This window comes from Leptinotarsa decemlineata, unplaced genomic scaffold, assembly GCF_025532065.1.
Source record: "Leptinotarsa decemlineata unplaced genomic scaffold, Ldec_3_MD MMD2_tig00078363_RagTag_RagTag, whole genome shotgun sequence".
NCBI classification, from domain to species: domain Eukaryota; kingdom Metazoa; phylum Arthropoda; class Insecta; order Coleoptera; family Chrysomelidae; genus Leptinotarsa; species Leptinotarsa decemlineata.
In genome coordinates this window covers 1,402,472-1,424,072 of record NW_027412728.1, presented here as the reverse complement: position 1 = coordinate 1,424,072, position 21,601 = coordinate 1,402,472, and the positions used below count along the sequence as shown (strand labels likewise).

Here is a 21,601-nt window from a genome sequence, read left to right as displayed (position 1 = left end):
ATTGTCAACATGATGCTTAGTAATGGCATATTTCCCAATAAATTGAAAATTGCTCACATAAAAGCAATTTTCAAAAAAGGTGATAGAAATCAAATTGAAAATTATAGACCAATAGCTCTACTATCGACCATTAGTAAATTATTCGAAAAAGCCCTATATAATCGCCTCATAGCCTATCTAGAAAAGTTTGAGTTATTGAATGACACCCAAAATGGCTTCCGAAGAGGCAAATCTACTACACGAGCGATTTATCAAGCCTTGTGCACAGTGCTAAATAGTCAAAATGAAAGAAAACACACTTTAATGATTTGTCTAGATCTGTCAAAAGCTTTTGACAGTGTCGACCATAATATACTAATAGGCAAGCTTAATGCCTATGGAATCGGGGAAATCTCAGCCGATTTAATAAAATCATACTTGCAAAATAGAACGCAAAGAGTTGTTGAAAAATGCCACCTCACTAACGAAAACATACAGTCAGATGAATTAACAATCTTGAGAGGAGTTCCGCAAGGATCAATCTTAGGGCCCCCAGTTAACACAAACATCTATGCGATGTTACTTTCTTGTCTTTTAATCTATTGAAATGTGAAGTTCTTATATACATCACTGTTACCGTAAAGGGATATTGAATTTGAATTAACGCGTCATCTCTCATCACTTTTTTGCTACAGCAAGGCACAAATAGACCTGAATCTGTGATGCTATTTGATGTATCAAAGACGCCCAAATGTGAATCACAAATTTATCATCTATTGATTCGCATTTTTTTCGTCTCAGTGCAGTATATACTATTCACATAACGGTTCACATTCGGGACTCACAAAATAGTAAAGAGTGAGTTGGATTTTAACCGAAGTTTTATTTGTACCAAAAGTAGAAAATTTGACAAATAGATAGATTCTGTGGTTTCGCATTACATAGTGTTCTGTGGTTTCACTGAGTTGTGTTATCTGTTTAAAAATTATTTGGGATTGTTGTTTTGATGCAAAAGGTAAGTGGCAAATACAATAATAGTGAAAAAGGACTCCGCGTCTTTTCATATTCAGACATAAAACTCTCTCAATCAAGAATAATCAGTGTTTTAGTTATCACATTGAAATATTGAAGCGGATCAACATAACCTCAATTTCACCATGGTAAGGTATAAATCAGTTCAATGTTGTATGAGCTTCCGAAAGAGGAAAGGAATGATTTTGTTACAGTACCATACATTCATCATATGAAAAAAAAAATTTAAACAATATTTGTAGTGTTTAAATCACAACTGAAGGAAGTTGAAATCATTATTTGTTTATTTGATAAATGAGTTTTGTTTTCAATATGGGAGTTTTCAGTTTGAATCAGTCAACGAGTCATTTTCTTAGAGTTTCCCGTCGAACAAAATATTGATATTTATTTTGTAGTTGTAAAGTTTGTTTTTAAGTTATCCATTTATACAGGGTCATTGTTATTTTAGTTTTTCCATAATTTTATCAGTCATATATCACTCTTGATATATCATTATGATACTATATTTTATATAAATACTTTACTAGAAGACGGATAGTGGTCCTTCAAAAGGGATTGATTCAACCAATTTGCTTTGAATTAAAAAAAAATTGTGTAACCAGTTCTTGATCTGTCTGATCCCGCTTGTATTTAGTGCAATAATTTGCTTATTGGCAACATCACTGTAGTAGAGGTTCATTCAGAATTTTTCTGAAAAATGTCAGTTTCTCGTAAAGTCTGATTATTGCAGTTATATCTCTCCAGATTGTCTCCTGTTATTTTGTTTACAGTATGTCTTATGCTGTGGTTTGCTTTCTTCATGAGAGTGAGGTAGACTCCGAAGTGCTACAGGAGGTGCCACTAACATGGTTGAGAGAAGATAACACAATATGTTTATGACCACTAACTAATCAAACTCGACAAACTAATAGCAATGTTTGGGAAACTTACAGTGAACTTGGAACATACAAAAATCACATTGAAACCAGTTACGAAAACACAGAAAAATTTCCCTTCAGTTCGGTCGAGGGAATGGTCGAATTCAATAGTATTGTAAAAACAGACCTTCTACGAAGGAAAGAATTGGTATGTACTAATTTAAAAAATTTGAATTGAACTGAGCTAAGAAACTAATATGTTTTGAAATTGTTTTCGAACTGAAACACTATAAGAACTAGTACTGTGTTTTATAATAATAACAATTAAAATTAGTTCCATTGTTGAATATATTATCAGGGTTTGTTGACCGTAATATGCACGTTTTTGTGCCTGACGCTTCATTCACAACAAAAATTTGCAGACCATGGCTGATAAAAATGGAGAATACCTTTGAGAAAGTTAACATTGATGAATTATTTTCATTTCAATATTTATTTATGTCTGTATTATAATAAATGTGTGCTTGTTGTTCAAACTGACCAAGAACAATCGCCTTTTGTGTAAATCAATGTCATATATATATATATATATATATATATATATATATATATATATATATATATATATATATATATATATATATATATATATACTTACTTACTTATATACACTTACGAAAGTGAGGTTAGTAATTATGTTCATTACATAATGTAAAGTTTTTATTTCATGTTGTTTTTTACCAAGAGTGTTTGTCGTTTGGGAAGTGTTATGTTTACATATTGCGGCAAGTGAAAGGGATTACTAACCTCACTTTCGTAAGTGCAACACATTTCACAATATCTTAAATAAATATTACAATCAATTATCAATTCATTGTAGAGTTCCTGGTGAAGAGCCAATAAAAACTCAAAAGCTAGAACAGAAAAAAGAGTTCACTTATTTTACCATCCCCTTATTGACTGCATACCCGAAAATTATAAACAATTCTTTCTCAGGAAATTGTAAGCTAAAATATTTATCTTTGTTGACGTTTCAAAGGTTACAATTCCCAGAAAAAATACAAAAAAATTCACACCAGAGAGTTTTAACAATATTCATAATTATTCATCCAAACATTTTCAGACGAAGTATTTTTTGACCATCGGAGGTTTGACTGCCAAAGACTTCCACAGCAAAGCTATGGGAAAACTGATGACCAACTCGTTGGCGCTGATGTGCAGCTGAAAGGGGTTGAAAAACAATCACAAAATTGGTGATTACCAATTACTGGAATAATGTTTATATGGTGAGAACATCATGAAAAAATCACTAGGTATTTCTACCAGAAGATGAGTTTTTGCTATTAACCTTTTTTCTTTTTCAAAACAATTGTCAAACTATAACAACGTATTTGAAATAACGCTTTATTGTGTGATTTGAGTATTGAGCATGTCTGAAGAAACTATTGTATAGTGAAACACGTGTCGCCGTTTTGTAAACTGATAAGTGAAAATCAAACAATTAATTGTTAATTGAATACGTTATGATGAATTTTCATCAAGCAGCCATTTACATCACTTTTATTAATATATTATAATATATTCCACCAGGAATGTAAGGATGGTATTTGTCAAAACATTTTATTTTAATTTTTCGTTGATAAATTCTATTCAGTTTTATTTCTAAAATTTATAAGATTTCAATAGAAGCATTATGAAACATATCATTTGATTTTAAGCTGGGTTTTTGATTTCAGGTGCAATTTGTCAAAGATTTGAATTGACTTTGAAAGACGAAAGATTGGCTTCGCCATGCAAAGCAGAGGAGGACCAGGGAAGAAAATAAATCATCTTGTTAGTTTCTGTCATATGAGAAACAGTTTTCTGGGAATTTTGTTTTTGTTTGTTGCTTTTAGAGTTTATTTTTATTTATATTCATACTTATATACTATATGATGCGCAAATATAAATTGCGAAAATGCTTATTTGACTTTTTATTTTACTCTTTGGTGTTTGGCTATTGAACTTTGTAACTGCCTACAGCATATAGTGTGTCACAAATGAGCTTCCTATAAAACTTTGAGGGAAAGAATTATATGAAAGATTTAGCTATTGGTATTTTTTTGTATATTATCAATGTGATGAAGTGAAGAGTACTAAGAGAAATACCAATAATTGAATCATCAGAAGTTCCTTAAAGTTTCAGTGGATGCTCCACGTGAGACACTATAAGTGAATTGATCGGCTTTATCGCATTCACTATGAAAGCAACATCTATGCGAGTTACAACACACTTCAGAAAATGCATCGTTTTCATCGGAATGTGAGTTACTGAGTGAATCTTAATGTAACTCTCATTTTGAGAATTTCCAATCTCACATTTCATTACTAAAATCATGATTATGCGAGTTTGATTTTGAAGCGAAAGAGTACCTCACATTCAGCTCTTTTAGAGTTTCATTGTGCAACACAATGTGATGCCTGAAGCCGGTCACCAGGGTCCGAAATAGAAGTTCGTGAGATGTCAATGTGAGTCAAATTGCGATTCAAGGCTGTGATCTGAAACATGAATGTGCAGCACTTTGACATCTCTGAGATCGTTTTGTGTTAACTGGGCCGTTGCTATATATTCTGTATACCAATGAGCTAGCAAATGCTATCGATTTCAACACTGTGCAGTTTGCAGATGACACAAGTGTAGTAATCAAGGAACATAGTATAGAAGAATTAGACAGAAGCGTGTTTGAAGCAATGAATACATTGGAAGATTGGTTCACACATAATAACTTAAAGTTGAATATAAACAAAACACAAGTAATAAAGTTTTCCCAACAATCAACTGCATGTGAAAACTCAGCCTCAGATGGTAGATCAACAATATCAGCTTGCAAAAGTACAAAGTTCTTGGGAATTGAGCTTGATCTTAGATTGGACTGGAAATCTCACCTAACCTCAATAATACAAAATATTGCAAAATACTGCTATGCTCTAAGAGTACTAACAAGATCAATAGATATAAACGTTGCTATGTGTGTCTACTATACGCACAAGTTCACTCAAGGATCAAGTACGGTTTAATATTCTGGGGTGCTTCGACAGATGTCCCCAAGATATTTAAGATGCAAAAACGATGCCTTAGAATTATATTTAACCATATACAAACTGATAGTTGTAAACCCTTATTTATAAAAAATAAAATACTAATCTTATACAGCCAGTACATTCTTGATACTATACTATTTGTTAAGGAAAACACCAAACTTTTTAAGAATTCTAAAAAGACACACATATACTCTACAAGAAATAAGTCAGACTTGACCTGTAATAGTCCAAACTTCTCATTTATTCAAAAAAAGTACCACATACTCTAATAACAATTTACAACAAACTCCCTCTGACAGTGAGGAAATTTGATAAAACAACATTAAAAATAAAATTAAAAGCATTTTTACTTGAAAAAGCATACTATGCAACTGACGAGTATTTAAATGATACTATTATTATTATTTGATCTATTTGACTGCTTTTACTACAATCATGGACTCGTAAGAGCCTATATCTACATGTATTAATATTTTAATATATATGCATATACTTTTGTGCAGTTTATGTACTGTACATCTTTCCTTCCTCTTTCAACCTAATATTATTGTGATATATGTTTATATTTATACTGACATGTTCTATGCCCTCAGGGGTACTGTATTTCTATCCTGAACAAATAAATTTTATCTATCTATCTATCTATATTTATACACATACTATTTACTGGCCATAAAGAGTCCAATATATAATCAAACAAACTATTTTAATTGAAACCAATCAAACAGATTAATAATAAATCAAAATACATTCATTCATATTTTATCTTTCTCGAGAAACGTATTGAAAAAACACTTTAGTGTGATTGAAGGTGATCGACAATGTTTCATGATGAATTTCATTAGTTCGGACTTCCATTGTCTGATATTATATAAAATGATTTTAAATCCCTGAAATAACTGAAAAGAAGAATTAAAAAATTAGTTCTTTAATGAAATTCACTTTAGTGTGAGATTTTCATTAAACAGTTTTAACAAAAATGGGTGTCTTTACGCCCGAAGAAGCTATTGTATGGCGAAACACGTGTTGCATTTTTGTAAAACTCTTTAGTGAAAATCTCACAATAAAGTGTTTTTTGAATAAGTTAGTTAAGGATTTTCATCAAGTATCGGCCAATTCTAATATATTTCTTTCTTGAGGTTTCTTGTAATTAATTATCATGTCACAATTTTGATTGATAGGTAGAACTGGAATGTCTGGCAATTAATTAATCTAATGGAAGCCTTTTTCACACACTATAACTAGAGTACAATCTCTGATTAAACGAGTGGAGACGATTAAACTATATCTTTCAACTAAGTTAGAGCCTTTTATATACAACTGGATGTACCATATACATCAAATTCAGAACTGCACTCACCGAGAAGGATCAACAGTTGTACCCTCCTCACAAGAATGCATATCAGAATATTCTAGTATTTTTCAATATACAATAAAAAAAATACGAGGTCTGTTAAAAAAAATAAGGTGAATGTTCAAATTTTCCAGGCTACATATATTCGATTAGCAATTTTTTTCATGTTGGTACATTCGTTTCGAATATATGTTCACATTTACAGCTGTTTAGCATGTTTAGTTTGTTGGTGAGAGGCATAAAAGTTTGAATTGAAGTGTTTTGGGTGGCCGGCGATTTTCTGCTATCAAAGAATTTGCATTAAATGTGTGAAATTTTGACAGTGGCATACGGTGATAGTACTCCAAGTATTACAAATCTTTTCACAGAAGGCCGAGAAGATTTGAGACGTAATAAAAATATCAGCTGGTGGAGAAATCAAAAAGCATAAAAATTTTGGGAATGTTCATTCCGGTGAGGTTATCATAGGAACAAAAACTCAGCAATAAAATTAAAACCACCTGATCATATTGAATGGGATTAGAATTTTTTTTAAGGACAAAACACAAGCACTGCAGGAAATCGTTAGATAGATAGATAGATTATCTTTATATTAGTTCTTTGGTACAAAGACCCTTACGGGTGTAGAACATCTCAATGTATAAAGGAGTATGATAAAAATTACAAAAAAATAAAAAATAAACATAAAAATAAAAAATATATATATATAAATAAACACATTGCATACTATAAGACATTTCAGACAAACATATAGTATAATAATAACATTGTAAAAGTATACAAAACAGTCAGACAAAGAATATAAACAGTCAAAGTCTATCAGCGAAATATTCTTCTACCGAATAATAAGCTTTTGATAAAAGCATGATTTTTAGTTCTTTTTTCATTTTTCTAACAGGCAAGTTTTTGATGGAATCAGGTATTTTGTTATAAATATTAATCACAGAAAAAGGAACATTTTTCTCAACAAAAGAAAAACGTGTCATTAAGTTGAGAAGACTGTTTTCATTGGGAGTATTATGAGAGTGATTCCTATCAAAAATTTCAAATAATGACATGTTTTCTTTAACAAAAATAACACATTCATACACATACATACTTGTAAGAGTAAGAATTCTCTCTTCAGTGAATATTTCCCTGCAACTCTCTGTTCTAGGTAGATTGAAAATTTTTCTCAAACATTGTTTTTGTAGAATGAATATTCGCTGAGTGTCCACAGACATTCCCCAAAGGATGATACCATATCTAATGCGACTTTCAACGTATCCATAGTATGCCGGTAGTGCTGCATTTTGAGAATTATTTTGTGATATGACTTTCAAAGCAAAACAGTATCTTGATAAAGTTGTTGCAATATTATTTATATGACTCTTCCAGTTCAATTTTGAGTCAATTGTTAAGCCCAGGAAAGACAATTTAGGAGAAGATTCCAATGTTGTTGATCCATTACTGAGATTACAAACACTACTAGTACCATTTCATGTAAACGTTATGGCATGCTTTTTATTGGTATTCAATTTCAGATTATGGTCTGAAAAGTAGTCTTCTAGCAGGTTCAGGGTTCAGATATTGGTTTTTTCAGAAGAAGCATCATCTGAACTAAAAATCACAGAGCAATCATCAGCATATTGCACCATAAATTCATTCACAGCGTCTGATACGTTATTAGTATATAATATATAGAGTAAAGGACCCAAGATTGACCCTTGGGGTACCCCTCTGATTATTTTCTCTTTAATTGATGTTATTAGTTCGCCGTTTATTTGATCCCTTTGAATTACGCACTGCCTTCTATTTTCCAGATATGATTTTATTAATTTGAGAGGCAAACCTCGTATACCATAATTTGACAACTTGACACCCAATATTTCATACTCAACACTATCGAAGGCTTTTGACAGGTCCAAATTACCAGCTGTTGTAATTTTATTTTTGTTGATGGAATTTATTATGTTACATAAAGCCTGATAGGTTGCTCTAATGGTTGATTTCTTTTTCCTGAAACCATTCTGGGTATCAGACAGATTATTACCTTCCAGAAAGGTTATTAATTTCATGTATATACATTTTTCAAAAACTTTACTGATATTGGGAAGAAGTGCAATAGGTCTGTATATAGTTGTTAAGCTCACTTTTTTGCCTTTTTTATATATAGCTCTCACATATGCTATTTTTAAATTATCTGGAAAAATACCCGTTGAAAAACAGATTAATTATATGTGATAAAGGCTCACGAATATCATGTTCTATATGTTTCAGTAATTTAACAGGGATTCCATCTTTGCCTACTGATTCAGTGTTCTTAAGGTTTTTGATAATGTCATATATTTCTGTCGAAAAATATGCTTTGATTATAAATGGGAGAGGTTAGAAAACCACTTCCATGATTTTGATTTGTAATTTTTGGACAATTATGTATGAAAAAATTGTTGACTTTGCAAAGTGCTTTTGTTTTGTCATTTTCATTCGGAAAAACATTATCTATTACAGAATCAAGCTGCTTCTTTCCACCACCAGTATAGTTCTTTACTAGATTCCATACTACTTTAGACCTGTTAGAAGATGATTGCAAATATTTTATACTGGCCATTTTTTTTGCTTCCTGTACTACTTTTTTAAGTATTGTGCAGTATCTTTAGATATGATGCCATTCCTTTGAAGTCTGTATAGTTGCTTTTTACGTTGGCTAGATGTTTTTATTCCTAGTGTCATCCAACCCCTTTTTTTGTCAAAGTTTCTAGTCCTTAATGTTTTCATGGGTAAAATTAAATTCATTTGATATTTGATAATATTATTAAAGTAGTCATATGCTTTATTTGGATCGCCCATGGTGTAAAGTTCGTGCCAGCTATAATTTTTTAGTTCATTTTTTAACTGTGACAGTTTCACCTCTGAGAAAATTCTCTTCTTGATTTTTGACGTTTTGTTGTCAATACTAGGTAGGGATTTAATTATAAGTAATTGGGCCTCATGGTCAGATAATGCAGATGTTATCATCTCACCCGGATATTTATTTTCAAAGTTAATGAAGATGTTATCCAATAATGTAGATGAATGAGGTGTTATTCTGGTTGGCTCATTTATTTGTTAGTGTAGATCATAGGAGAGTAGGAGATTAAGAAAAGATTGTGTGCTTCAGCTGTCTGCGTTCAATAGATTGATATTGAAATCCCCACAGACAATAACTCTATATTTTTTATATTTCATTTGTATGAGATCAAGTATTTCAATAAGCTCTTGAAAAAATATATTGAGGTCTCCATGAGGAGGTCTGTAGACACAAATTACAACTAGTTTTAAGGCGTTCTAAGAGCGGTGCCTGTTGAGAAAGTAGCGATTCATGTTGGATTTGAATTGCTGGAGTTTAAATTAATGTAAGCAAAAAAATTCATCAGACTACAGTACTGCCCTGCTAAGCAAAAGTGTCGTATTTACAAAACAGCCATTTTGAGATATGCGGTCAATTGCGCAGTGATAGACGTGTTCCTTGATTAACTTGGACATTACTTACTTTCAACGATAGTAATTTTTCAAATACTCCACGTTTTTCCGCTGGAAAAAACATATACTGCAGAAATTGTGTAACCATTACAAACGAAAAATGCAGTATAATACACGCATATACTGCTTTATTATCGGGCAGTCTTCACATACTGCATTCATGCGTAGTAACTTGCTGAATAGTGTGAATGAGAAACTACATTGCAAATCATTTTATATTGCTCCATTGAAATATCAACTAATATTATCATTAATCACATTAATGGGACCAATATTGATTTTTTTCATATCTCTCAGAGTACTCTTAGATATACTCTGCGTGGTTTAGATTTATAAGAATTTTTTTTTATTACAATTTTATTTTAATTTTCTCTATGTAGGTTGATTTATTAGATATGTATATACTAGAATAGTTAACTTTCTAAGGTTAATATATTGTATAAAAATTGGGGGTTACACGTTGAATAAATAAATAAAACATTAATCAGCGACAGTTGATTAACGGAAAAACAGATTTTTTAAACAGATTGTAATTTATCATGAATTCTCAATTTCTTGAAGGCAAGAGGGGCCTGATTTCCAGCTCTTCCCAAAATCGTTTCCTATTATTTGGAATAACATTATTGAGATTCTTGAGAATACTTTCGCGTTTATCTACTGACACTCCACATGGTGATGATAAAGGGGATGGTGCGGGCATTCTATTGTTTTTCATGTTCTTTATACATAGAAAATCCAGTGTCATATAATCATCTTTCGCCAAATTGGTTTTACATTTCAGATAATAATTCCCCCTCACTGCTTTTATGTCTACTAAGTATAATCTATTTTCTGCCTTTTGAATTTTTTGTTGCGACTTGAAATCCTTCCAGAGAAAAAAGTCTGTGTTTCATTTCTTTCATGTCCACTTTTGACTTATTGTCACTTTGAACAGATTCTGAGAAATCCCTGAAATTGTAGGTTTTTTTCTGTTTCTTCAAAGCAGCTTCCACCTGATGGTGAAAGCTATCAGCTGACATGAATGTGTGACCGGGCACAAAGTACTGTATATCAGTTTCGTCAATGGCCACGTCATCTGAATTTACGACGAATACCAAAAAACTTAGAAAACATCAATTTTTATTTTGGCTGGAGCAGTTGTCCAACCACAGAACAATACGTAGAAGGTACTAGTAATGTCCTCCTTGTTTCGACCAGTGATACCCTCATGCCATAAACGTGCAAGTGGCTTTTGACCTGTTTTTTTTCCTACTTGAACTAAGCTTTTGTTATATACAACGATCGTTTTTGTGAAGATAACTTTTTTGAAACAGTCGACACGTGGCAACATAATTACTTTTTGTAAATATGCTCAAAAACAAAGTGTGCCATCTGCAAATGACTGTTGAGCATGTTCGCAATACAGATTTCGAGCTTTAGTGGCCTTATCTATGTGAATTTTCCAGTTTTGGCATTGTTCACAATGGAGTTGTAGATTTTGTTCTGTATGGCCATGTAATTTGAAACTCTCACAATTTTCGCATTCTTCATGGCCTAACAATGCAAACAATATACGCAAGCTCTTAATTTTCTGTGGGTACAATTCATATGATAATTTTAAATCTGGATACTTTTCTCGAAAATCTTTGAATATTATAGAAATATTCACATCACTGGGTAGATATCTAGTCTGTGGTGCATGCTCACGACGATAATGAGATATTGTGGGATTGAAAGATTCTATATGCTGTATAAATAAATCATCGTGTTGGAATTTATTGCGGTTTTCATGTTGTCCGCGTTTATCTCGATTTGGCTGAAGGCTTCCCTTTTCAGTTTTTGACAAAACTTCTGTTATCACATGATCATTTGTTTTCTTATAACCTAATGTGGTCAAAAAAACACCTTACAGACTTGATAAGTTACTGCCTCAGCTGATGAATTTTAGGCAGAAAAAAAAACTTAAATGTATTTTGTTTTTTCTCAGCTTCCGCAGATTTGGGACATCTTTTCACTGCAGAATGCTTGCAAGTATTGAATATGAATGTTCGTCTCTCTAACCAAGACAAATTCCAAAACTGCTCGTTGATTTCTGAACGTCGAAACTTCCAGATATATCACTGTTGCATTTCTTCTTGCACTTCTCAGGATCACATGGTGGCAACAATTTGTGATTTCTTTTTAATTGATTCAGTTTCATATGTTTTCGTGTTTCCTTATTTACATTATATTTTTTTCTTTTCTGAGATTACCCTCTTTTTTGAATAAATCTGTAGTTTCAGGTGCACTATCTATGATGTTTTGTGATGTTTCTATGACATCAGGTGGATCAGCATTGAATTCACGCTGATTCTCCGAATTGTTTCCACAGAGTACTAATATATTCTCAGAGTTGGGTTCAGTTTTTTCATCCTCGTCTATTATAATTTCTTGGGGAGTACTTTGCAAAATTATATAGTTTTTATTTGTAGTGTTACTCTGTAGCAAGTCATTGTCTACAACAGCATTGTCCATCTGTGAGATTTCAGGATGATTTACCGTGGCAAGTACAGCTGGTAATGATTCTAACCACTGCATGATATCATCTGAAAAATGTAATTTGATGTGATATTGGTTTTGAAACTTGGTAACAATATTCAAAAATTGAAAATAATTAAAATGTTCATCGATTGTTGTTGAATTTCTCAGTTACATTTTATTATATTTGAGAATAGATTAATAATTTGTAACAACTAACCACGTTGTGTTATTTCTTGTCCTTCCTGCCTCTCTGTTTTCGATACTTCATGGACATCACAAGAAAGCGACGCCGGGAAAGATTCTTCCAAAACTTCAATTTCTCTCCCTTTTACTGATGGACTACTCATCATTTGTTTAGAGTCTGTATTATAATGTGCCATAATTTTATCAATACGTCTCAACATCATAAAGTGACTTATGAGTCCTGATAAATTAATACACCGGCGTAAACAATCAAACAAAAACTACTACTTACTTGTAACCTCCAGACAGTTAACAGCGCATCGCGCCATCTCATCAACTTACTAAGCAAAAAGGCAGTAACTCACATGTGCTCAGGAAAAGTACCGTATTCACAGTGAATTTTGTACATATGGCAAACAAAATCAACAAATATTTCCACTCCTGGTGGTATATACATAGTTTTTGCTTGGAAAAGAAGACACAAAATGTTCATAATCTACAACCATCCGAAAATTTCAAAACGACCATTTTTGTACATATGGCACTTTAGCTTAGCAGGGCAGAGTATACCTGTGGGTTTTGAATCATGAGTCATATCTTACCCTGTATATCAAGGACCTTATTTTTAGGGCCTTCACTGATTTCTTCAATACATTTTTCTGATTTGGGTTCATGGTGAACATCAATGACATTTTCACTTTTAATCTGACCTATATCATATTTTTCTTCGAAGTTTTGGGTAACCATTTCGCTACCAAACATATCATAATTTCCAGATTCACGGACCATTTCAGTGTCACTTGTTTCACATTTCATGAAAATTGTTTCAAAAACCACTTCATCCCCAACAGATTCAAGTTCGCTCTTAATAATTCTTCCACAATCGGCAGCCATTAAGGCTCGCGCAAACCGGAGCGGCCGCGAACGCGGTGGCGGACGCGGTGGCGATGCGGTCGCAAAGCGAACAAAACCACCGCACACCAATGCGTTCAAAGTGTAAGAAACGATATGGATTTTGAAGAGGAAACGTTGCTTCTCGCCATGTTAATTGACGAAGATGGTGAACCTCAAAAGTAAGTATAAACTAATCTTGTTTCTTAATAAATAGGTATAGTTATAAAATTGACCTGTATATTTTTTTGTAGAAAGAAACGAAGAATTTGGATTCACGATATTAACTTAAGTCGTGAAATTCAAGGAGAATTTCACACATTATATCACGAACTAAGAGAGGACGAACAGCGCTTTTTAATATATTTCAGGATGACTGTAGAATATTTCGATGAAATATTAGATCTCATGAAAGAGGACATAACAAAACAGTTTACTCATTACAGAGAACCTATAGGACCAGCTGAACGACTAGCTGTAACACTTAGTAAGTAACTAACGAAATAATTATTTTTAAAACATAATTTTTATTTGTTGAACAAGTAAATAACGAAATAAGTATCTACCTAATTAAGTATTGCACATGTTTTAAATGTTGGACGGGAATTTCGTTAGTGAAGTTCCAAATCTTTCATACCAATCTACAGAAAATTCACTGTCGTGAAAATTGGATTCTGATGATCCCGGTCTGTCCAGAGAAGAAGAATTTTCAGAAATATGCACCACAGGATTGGAGTAAGCCTCAGGTTGTGGAAAAACGTACGAGTTTGTAGACCTGCGTCGCTCTTCCTCATCCAGATGCTCCAATTCTTGCTCCATTAGTAGTTGTGATATTTTAAATTTAATGATAACCTGTCTTCTTTTTGAAATTTTTTTTACAGTCTTAACATATCCTTTGAATATATCATCAATGTCATCACATGCACTTTCTGCAGTTTTCCTATCAAAATAAGAAATAACTTGCTCTACAGATGATGAAGATGATTGGTGTTTTGCTGGCTGATTTTGCCGTTGGCTTAACTGAGTTGCTGGTGCTTTGCTGAATTCATGTTTTTTGTTCTTTTTTGCTGGTGGCTGATTTGTACCAATTGGCTGACGGTTAGTATTTGTTTGCTGCATGTCAGAAAGTGATTGGGTACTTTCACTAGGTGTCTGTGATTCAACCGAAGGGTCATTTTTATCTGCTGTTTCCTGACATTGGACTTGATTGTGGCCTTCTTCAGTAAGTTCAGATGATGGTGGTTGTCGTACTGACATTACGTTTGAATGTGTTTTGGCAAATGCCAAGGAAGGTCGCAAAAATTCCATTTGTTGAGCCCAAGGCCAAGTTTTATAACGATCCAAGATCTTCGTTTCTTGTCCAGTGGTGGTTTTTTCGGTTCTTAAATATTTACTATAGGAATCGCGTAGGTTTTTCCATTTTTTCTTTATTTCTTCACCTGAAACAAGTTAACATTTTTCTTGATAACATTTTTATTGCTAATCTATTGAAATGCTTTAAGAAAATATTTATTTTTAGGATATCTTGCAACTGGAGATTCATGTAAAACTATTGGCCATAGTTTAAGAATGGGATTTCGAACAGTGAGCGCCATAGTTTTTGAGGTTTGTACTGCACTTTGGAACCATATGCAACCCTTATACATGCCTGAACCAACTGAAGAAATATGGGAAAAAAAGTATAAATGGTTTCTACGAAAAATGGCAATTTCCAAACTGTTTAGGAAGCATTGACGGAAAGCATATTACCATAAAATGTCCGGATAAAACTGGATCTAATTACTTTTGTTATTTGCAAAAGTTTTCTTTCGTTTTACTAGCTATCGTAGATTATGATTACAAATTTATCTGTTTGGATGTTGGAGGATATGGCAGAAATAGCGACGGTGGATTGTTCGAACAATCTATTATGGGGCAAAGACTTGATAACAAAACCTTTAATGTCCCAAAAGATAAACCTTTGCCATTTCAAGATGAGTGTACACCTTGTGTTCTTGTTGGTGATGAAGCTTTCCCACTAAAGGAATATTTAATGCGACCTTTTCCACATCGTCAATCAAAATCTGATCTAAGAAAAGAAGTCTTTAATAAAAGGTTGTGCCGAGCACGCCGTGTCGTGGAAAATGCATTTGGAATGTTATCCAATAAGTGGCGGCTTCTCTTCAGACCTATTGAAGTAAAAGTTGAAACAGCCATAATTATTGTTAAAACTGTTTGTGTATTACACAATTACTTGCTCATAAAACAGTGTGTCTTGCCATCCAATTTATTAGAAGCGTACCCTGGAACCATTAGAAATAGAAATGATAACAGAAGATCAACAAATACTGCATTTCAAATTCGTCAAAGATTTGTTTCGTTTTTTAATGACAATAATTAATAATTAAAATAAATATTTTAAGAAAAATACATTACCTACTACAAATATGTTATTTTGTACTTACCAGTTACCCCTTCAAACGACTCGGCAATCTCGTCCCATATTTTGTCTTTTTTCTTGATATTTTTATACTCACTATTAGTGAGATCATACAAAATTGGTTTAACACGAACACTTTCGATAAGCTCCTCTGTGCTCAACATGTTTTGTCCTGCAGAAGATCGCGCGAATTTAGCGGGCAAATAGTGTAAGCAGCGTTCTACCGCCGAACGCCAAGCGAGACGCGGACAGTTCGCTGCAAAACAAACGGGCGCGTGTGGTAGATCGCTTAGGTTTGCCCTCTTTAATTATTTTACACGCATAGCTTTTGAACGCATCGCCACCGCGTTTGCGGCCGCTCCGGTTTGCGCGAGCCTTTATTTTTGAATACAAATCACATAGGATTTAAAGATTTGTTCTCAACGACACGACAAATTTTTTCTTTTCTTCTTCGTTTTTTTTGGTTTTTGCTATTTGCTTTCCTTCGGCTCAGATCACAGAACTTAAACATAGAGGAGAACGGAAATAGCGTTCTGTGATAGTGTTCCTACAAGGAGAAAATTAAGCAGTAGGAACGCATGCGCATAACGCGTTTTCGGAGATGGTTTCAGATTATTTGCAGCCCACTTTGAAAAATCCGAAAATAAAATTGACACAATATTATTTGTACTTTTGCTATTTTTTGTTTTATAGGGGAGCTCTCTCAATCTAGCCATGCTAAATTAGAAAAAGGTCTTTTGGAATCTATAGTATAATAGGTTGGGGAGGACTCGCTTCCTTATACCTTGAAAGGATCATTAAAAAACAACTAATTTTTAAAATAACCCTAACTTTTAGAAATAATCTTTTTAAGAAATCAGAATAGTGGACCCACGTCAGTGAAAGTTGTCAAAAAATTGCTTGTTTTCCATTTGAATGAAACCAATGAAGTTTGTCCTACCAACATCAAATGAAACACGTTGGTGCTGTTATTCAACTATCTACCTCAAAATTTCAAAAGCATAAGAGAATAAACGGATGGGGTAAAGTAGTAAATTTCACAGTCTTGTTAGGTTGACTGATCAGCTCACTCATGACATCATCATCAGATGATTACAATATGTGCAGGTAAAAAAAAATCTCGAGGGCAGCCCCCATGATATTGTAATTTATTACTGGTTTATACACTTTACAATTTAATATTAGATAAAATGTTTGGCAATTCCTAATGTTCACCTACCAAACTTGTGTATTTCCTTGTGAATTGCTTTTATTATTTTTGACAAAATTGCCAAAACAGAAAGCCCCTTGGTTTTGCAGTTTCTGTTGGTTTATTTGCTTTCGTGCTATATTTAATTATTTTCACTATTGCAAGAGTAAACTTAAACTATTATTACAGGATATCATTTAATAGAAAAGTGAAAAAAATTATAACACGTTAATCACGAATCCAAAATATTATTACAAAACATTGGAAAACTAAGACAAAGTGAATCTGGTGTAAATTCGTGAACTCACTTGGAAGCGACAGTTTTTAAGGTTTCAAATATGTCAATAAAACTATTAATAGTAACGAATAATTTATTTTAATGTGATAATTACAAATCAATAAAAATAATAATCATGTTCTGACAAACAATATAACTTGATAGTAATTTCCAATATCAAAAACATTGCTATACATTACAAAAAACTACTTTTTTGTGTTATCATTCATTTAACATACAGAAAATGTCATCCAGCCAAACCAGTTTTTATTTTGGGGTGTGACATCTGGTGGGAGATCTTCTGGTGCTCTTTTATTCCTCAAGAAATATTTGGGCACTGCGTTTTTCTTGAGTGTGGCTCGTCCACTAGGAGTAGCTGGAAAGTTGATATCACAACAATCAAAATGCCTGGAACAGAGCTTATTTCTGGGACTCATATTTTCCACTCCTGAGATTCCCAAAATCTCCAACCATTCCTTTTTCTTGGACCCAAAACTGAAATGCACAAAAATCATACAAAAATGATCCATCGTTATTCTGGTCAATTATTTTCAGGCCGAGCCTGATGTTTGACCTTGAAGCACTTCAACTTACCTTAAATAATGAACTCCAGGAATATTACCGCTGCTGCTACAGGACCCGATGAAACAATGATCAGGCATACTTCCAATACTTTCAACAACACTTGAGTTGAGGCGAAATAAAATTGGAACAATGAAAAAATCACGTGAAATCGGTACAATGCATTTACAAAAACGACTTTCTAAACCTGTCATTTGTCAACAATGTCAACGTTTGTAGCCAATGCGCAGACTCTCCTACTGCAAGTCATTTCCCCTTATAGGAACGTTTACATTATCATAAAATGTATTATTTTTCCGTTCTCCTCTTTTAAGTTCTGTGGCTCAGATTTGTTCTCAACGACACGACAAATTTTTTTTCTTCTTCGTTTTTTTTGGTCTTTGCTATTTACTTTCCTTCGGCTCAGTAGACCAGTCTCCTCGTATTGCATAACGGATGTTATGCAATAGGAATATTGTGGAGAGGACAATATTTAATGAAAATAAAAGGGTGATGACTGAGTCATCACCCGAAGACGATTGTAGATACTAACAATCGAAACGTCGTGAACTAACGTGACTTGAAATCTCTACACTTTTTATTATTTTCTTTTTTCATTCCTTTATTTTTATTTATTCAATTGTTATATTTTTACTTGTAGTTTATTTCACTATTATTTCTGTTCAGGTTTATTTTTGCTTAATATAATTGTTATTTTCAGCTATTCATTCTTGATTATTCTTTTTTAGTTGTTTTAGGGATTTCAAATCATTTTATATAGTAGACAATGGAACTCCGAACTAGTGAAATTCATTATGAAACATTGTCAATCACCTTCAAACAAACGCTTATTAACAGAGATATACCAAAAAATTATTGGAAAATGACAGATTATTTTCCACTCTTCCCGACGGCACTGTAAATTGATTTGATCTTGTACATAATATATATAAATGATGTGCTATATTTCAGTGGAAAATTCATCAACGATTATTCACTATTAACGTAGATATAAGAAAAAATATTTAAAAAAAATCAGGTTTTGTTTTTTTTTCACCCTCCCGACGGCACTGCAAATTGATTTGATGTTGTAATTGTTATCTATGAATTATTTTCTATATTTTAGTGAAAAATTCATTAACGATCGTCTACTATTAACGGAGATATAAGAAAAAATATGTCAAAAATATCAGTTTTAATTTTTTCCACTCTCAAATATTCTGTTTTCAAGAAATTAACAGATATTGATGAATTAGAAATGTTCCGTTTCTATTATATTTAGGGCACCCTTAAAATCTACTCAAACTATTATTTCCATAATATGTTACAATCTGGGGTATACAAAAGCGTAGCTAGGAATTATGTGAAACTTGGCAACAGTGGACGGATATTCTCCTCAATCCCAATGTCGATGGTATACGCGTCAAAAAGCGTGGATAACTTCACACAAATAAAAATCAGTTAAGAGTTGGTGCTTATCAAAAGAATTTCTTAACAGGTAATCGAAAAGTTCGACAAAGAATTCACTGGTGATATTTCTTTGTAATCTAGTGAATTATTCAGATCTTGAATATTAGGAAGGTCATCATTAAATTGTTTTATAATTTTTTTTTCAATCTCACTGGTATGTCATCACCTCATTATTCAAATCATTTTCGATTAATATTCCGTAGTTATTGAAATATTTGTTGTTTCATGAATTCATAACAGTATATAAGAGATAATTGCTTTTGATTTTCATTCTTTTTTTGAAACGTTCAAATATTCCCAATGATTTTTTTCTGTAGGTATTTCCAAAAATAGAGAGGCTTCTGAATGACTTTTTGAAAAGACTGATGTTTAATGCACAAACCAAGGACTCAATACAACTTTCCCCATCACCCATCATAGAATTCCTTGCGAAGCACCAACTTTTATCACAAATAACTTTTTTTTTAGACATTCAGAGTAAAATAGGTTTCAATTTGTTGCATACTTCTTGTGACATACTGCATTTATATATAACACAGTTACATTCATTATCTTGCACACTGTTGATTCACTTTTCTTGACGCAATAAGAATATGATTAAAATAAAAAAATGTAAGGAACCTACATCGGATTCTTGAAGTAAATATTGTAGTTCTATGAGTTGTGATATAAATAAAATATTGCTATCACACAAATAAGAAATTTCATGTTTACAAAGATCATGATTAGCTTCTGCCCAAAATAAAAGGAATTTTTTCTGGAAACATAGAGTTTGAGACCTCTGTGGCTGGATAAAAATATTTTTCCATTCCAATACCATACCAAAAACATGTATTCAAGTATATAATCTTTATACTTACATACTGAATAACATCTGCCAACATTTCTTGGGTTGAAATATCAAGAAATTATACGAAATTTCTTCAAAACTTTGCTTGATTTGAAACTTCAACTAATAATTCACCAGAAATTGGACACTTTTATCTTTCGATTTAATACTGACAATTCGTCAATAACACTTGAAACACAAAAAATTCATTAACTCACTTCTTAAGTTATCCTAAAAGAACAGTATGAAAAATAAATGTGGAATTAAATATAAATACAAATACACCCTGTGTGGTCTATGATTACAGTTTACTGTAATGACTGCTAGCGCCATCTGAAACGGCGTTGATCTCTGCTAATCAAGTTAGCCATAAATCCCTCATTTTACCCCAAACTTTTGCAGGTATGAGTAGATGCACCAGGGTTTTTAGACATCTTAAGACTGCCATAAGTGTGTTTTACTTCAAATCTGTCATTTTCTGCTCGATCAATATACATCGAGCACAAGATGTGTTTTGTTGGCACTCAGATTACAGATTAGGTCATTTCCGTCAAAAGTTATTCGTTATCTAAGCTCGTTGTATTCAGATCTAACAGAGAGCGCGAATAACTGTTGGCATAAATGATATATTTGGAATATGATTGATGCCAACAAAACACATCTAGTACGGACACGCAGAATGGTCACATACTTTCATTTATTGCTTCTTGGAAATTCCGACTTTGAGAGTTTCTGCAGATAGTATCGGTAACGAAAAAATTGAAGTACCGTTCATAACAAGGAATGCTACCGCATCCGATGTCAATAAATTTTTTTTTTGAATTTCGAAGCAAAAAGCAAATCGAACGCGAACGGGCACGTTTATAAAATTAACTGTTGATTAGATACATCGGTAAACCGTTAGTAAATTCCTGGATTACTCCATCGATTTGATGGACAGCATAGGTCCATTTTTAGAAATTGGAATGAAATGTTTATTTTCCAATTATTTGTTAATAAATTCAAATTCTAAATTACAATTTTATGTTGACTTCATTTTAAAAATTTCAACTTGAAACTGAAAATATTTCAATTTCTAGTTGAAAAGTCGAAATTTTGAGATTGAAGTCGAAATTTCAACACCCGAAATTTCGAGAGTAAAGTTTTAATTCCAACATTATAGTCAAAATTTCGAGAAGGAAGTCGAAATTTCGAGAATAAAGTCGAAATTTTAAGAATAAAGTCGAAATTTCGAGAATAAAATCGAAATTTCGAGAATAAAGTTGGAATTTCGAAATCAAAATCGAAAATTCAAGTACAAAGTAAAAATTTCGATTTTGAAGTCACAGTTTCCAAGAAACAAATAATAGGAATATATGCCCCTTCCGTTTCCGTACACCTAGAAATAGTGAATAACTTCTGGCGGGAATAGGCAAGTTTTCAAATTCATCAAAAAAATTATGATAGATGGTTCTATCATTGTCTATATAAATCTTTAGA

At 32.5% G+C, this 21,601-nt stretch overlaps 2 protein-coding genes and 1 long non-coding RNA gene across 3 annotated transcripts; 2 read left to right on the top strand and 1 right to left on the bottom strand.

Annotated features, from left to right (window-relative positions):
- Positions 1-924: 924 nt before the first annotated feature.
- Positions 925-3,830, top strand: LOC141487115 (uncharacterized). The gene is made up of 3 exons (XR_012468207.1): positions 925-2,076; positions 2,992-3,154; positions 3,605-3,830. It is a non-coding gene; the product is annotated as an uncharacterized lncRNA (long non-coding RNA).
- LOC141487114 (uncharacterized) lies at positions 3,015-21,257 on the bottom strand. Its single transcript, XM_074185914.1, has 2 exons — positions 15,822-21,257; positions 3,015-14,816 (listed from the first exon to the last, which is right to left on the bottom strand). The coding sequence occupies exons 1-2, from the start codon at positions 15,958-15,960 to the stop codon at positions 13,966-13,968; spliced, it is 990 nt and encodes a 329-aa protein (XP_074042015.1). The 5' UTR covers positions 15,961-21,257; the 3' UTR covers positions 3,015-13,965.
- On the top strand, positions 13,428-15,786 carry LOC111512933 (uncharacterized). Its single transcript, XM_074185912.1, is given in 4 exon segments — positions 13,428-13,559; positions 13,632-13,864; positions 14,897-15,051; positions 15,053-15,786. Coding segments are annotated over 4 exon segments (1,158 nt in total). The 5' UTR covers positions 13,428-13,494; the 3' UTR covers positions 15,758-15,786.
- Positions 21,258-21,601: the final 344 nt, after the last annotated feature.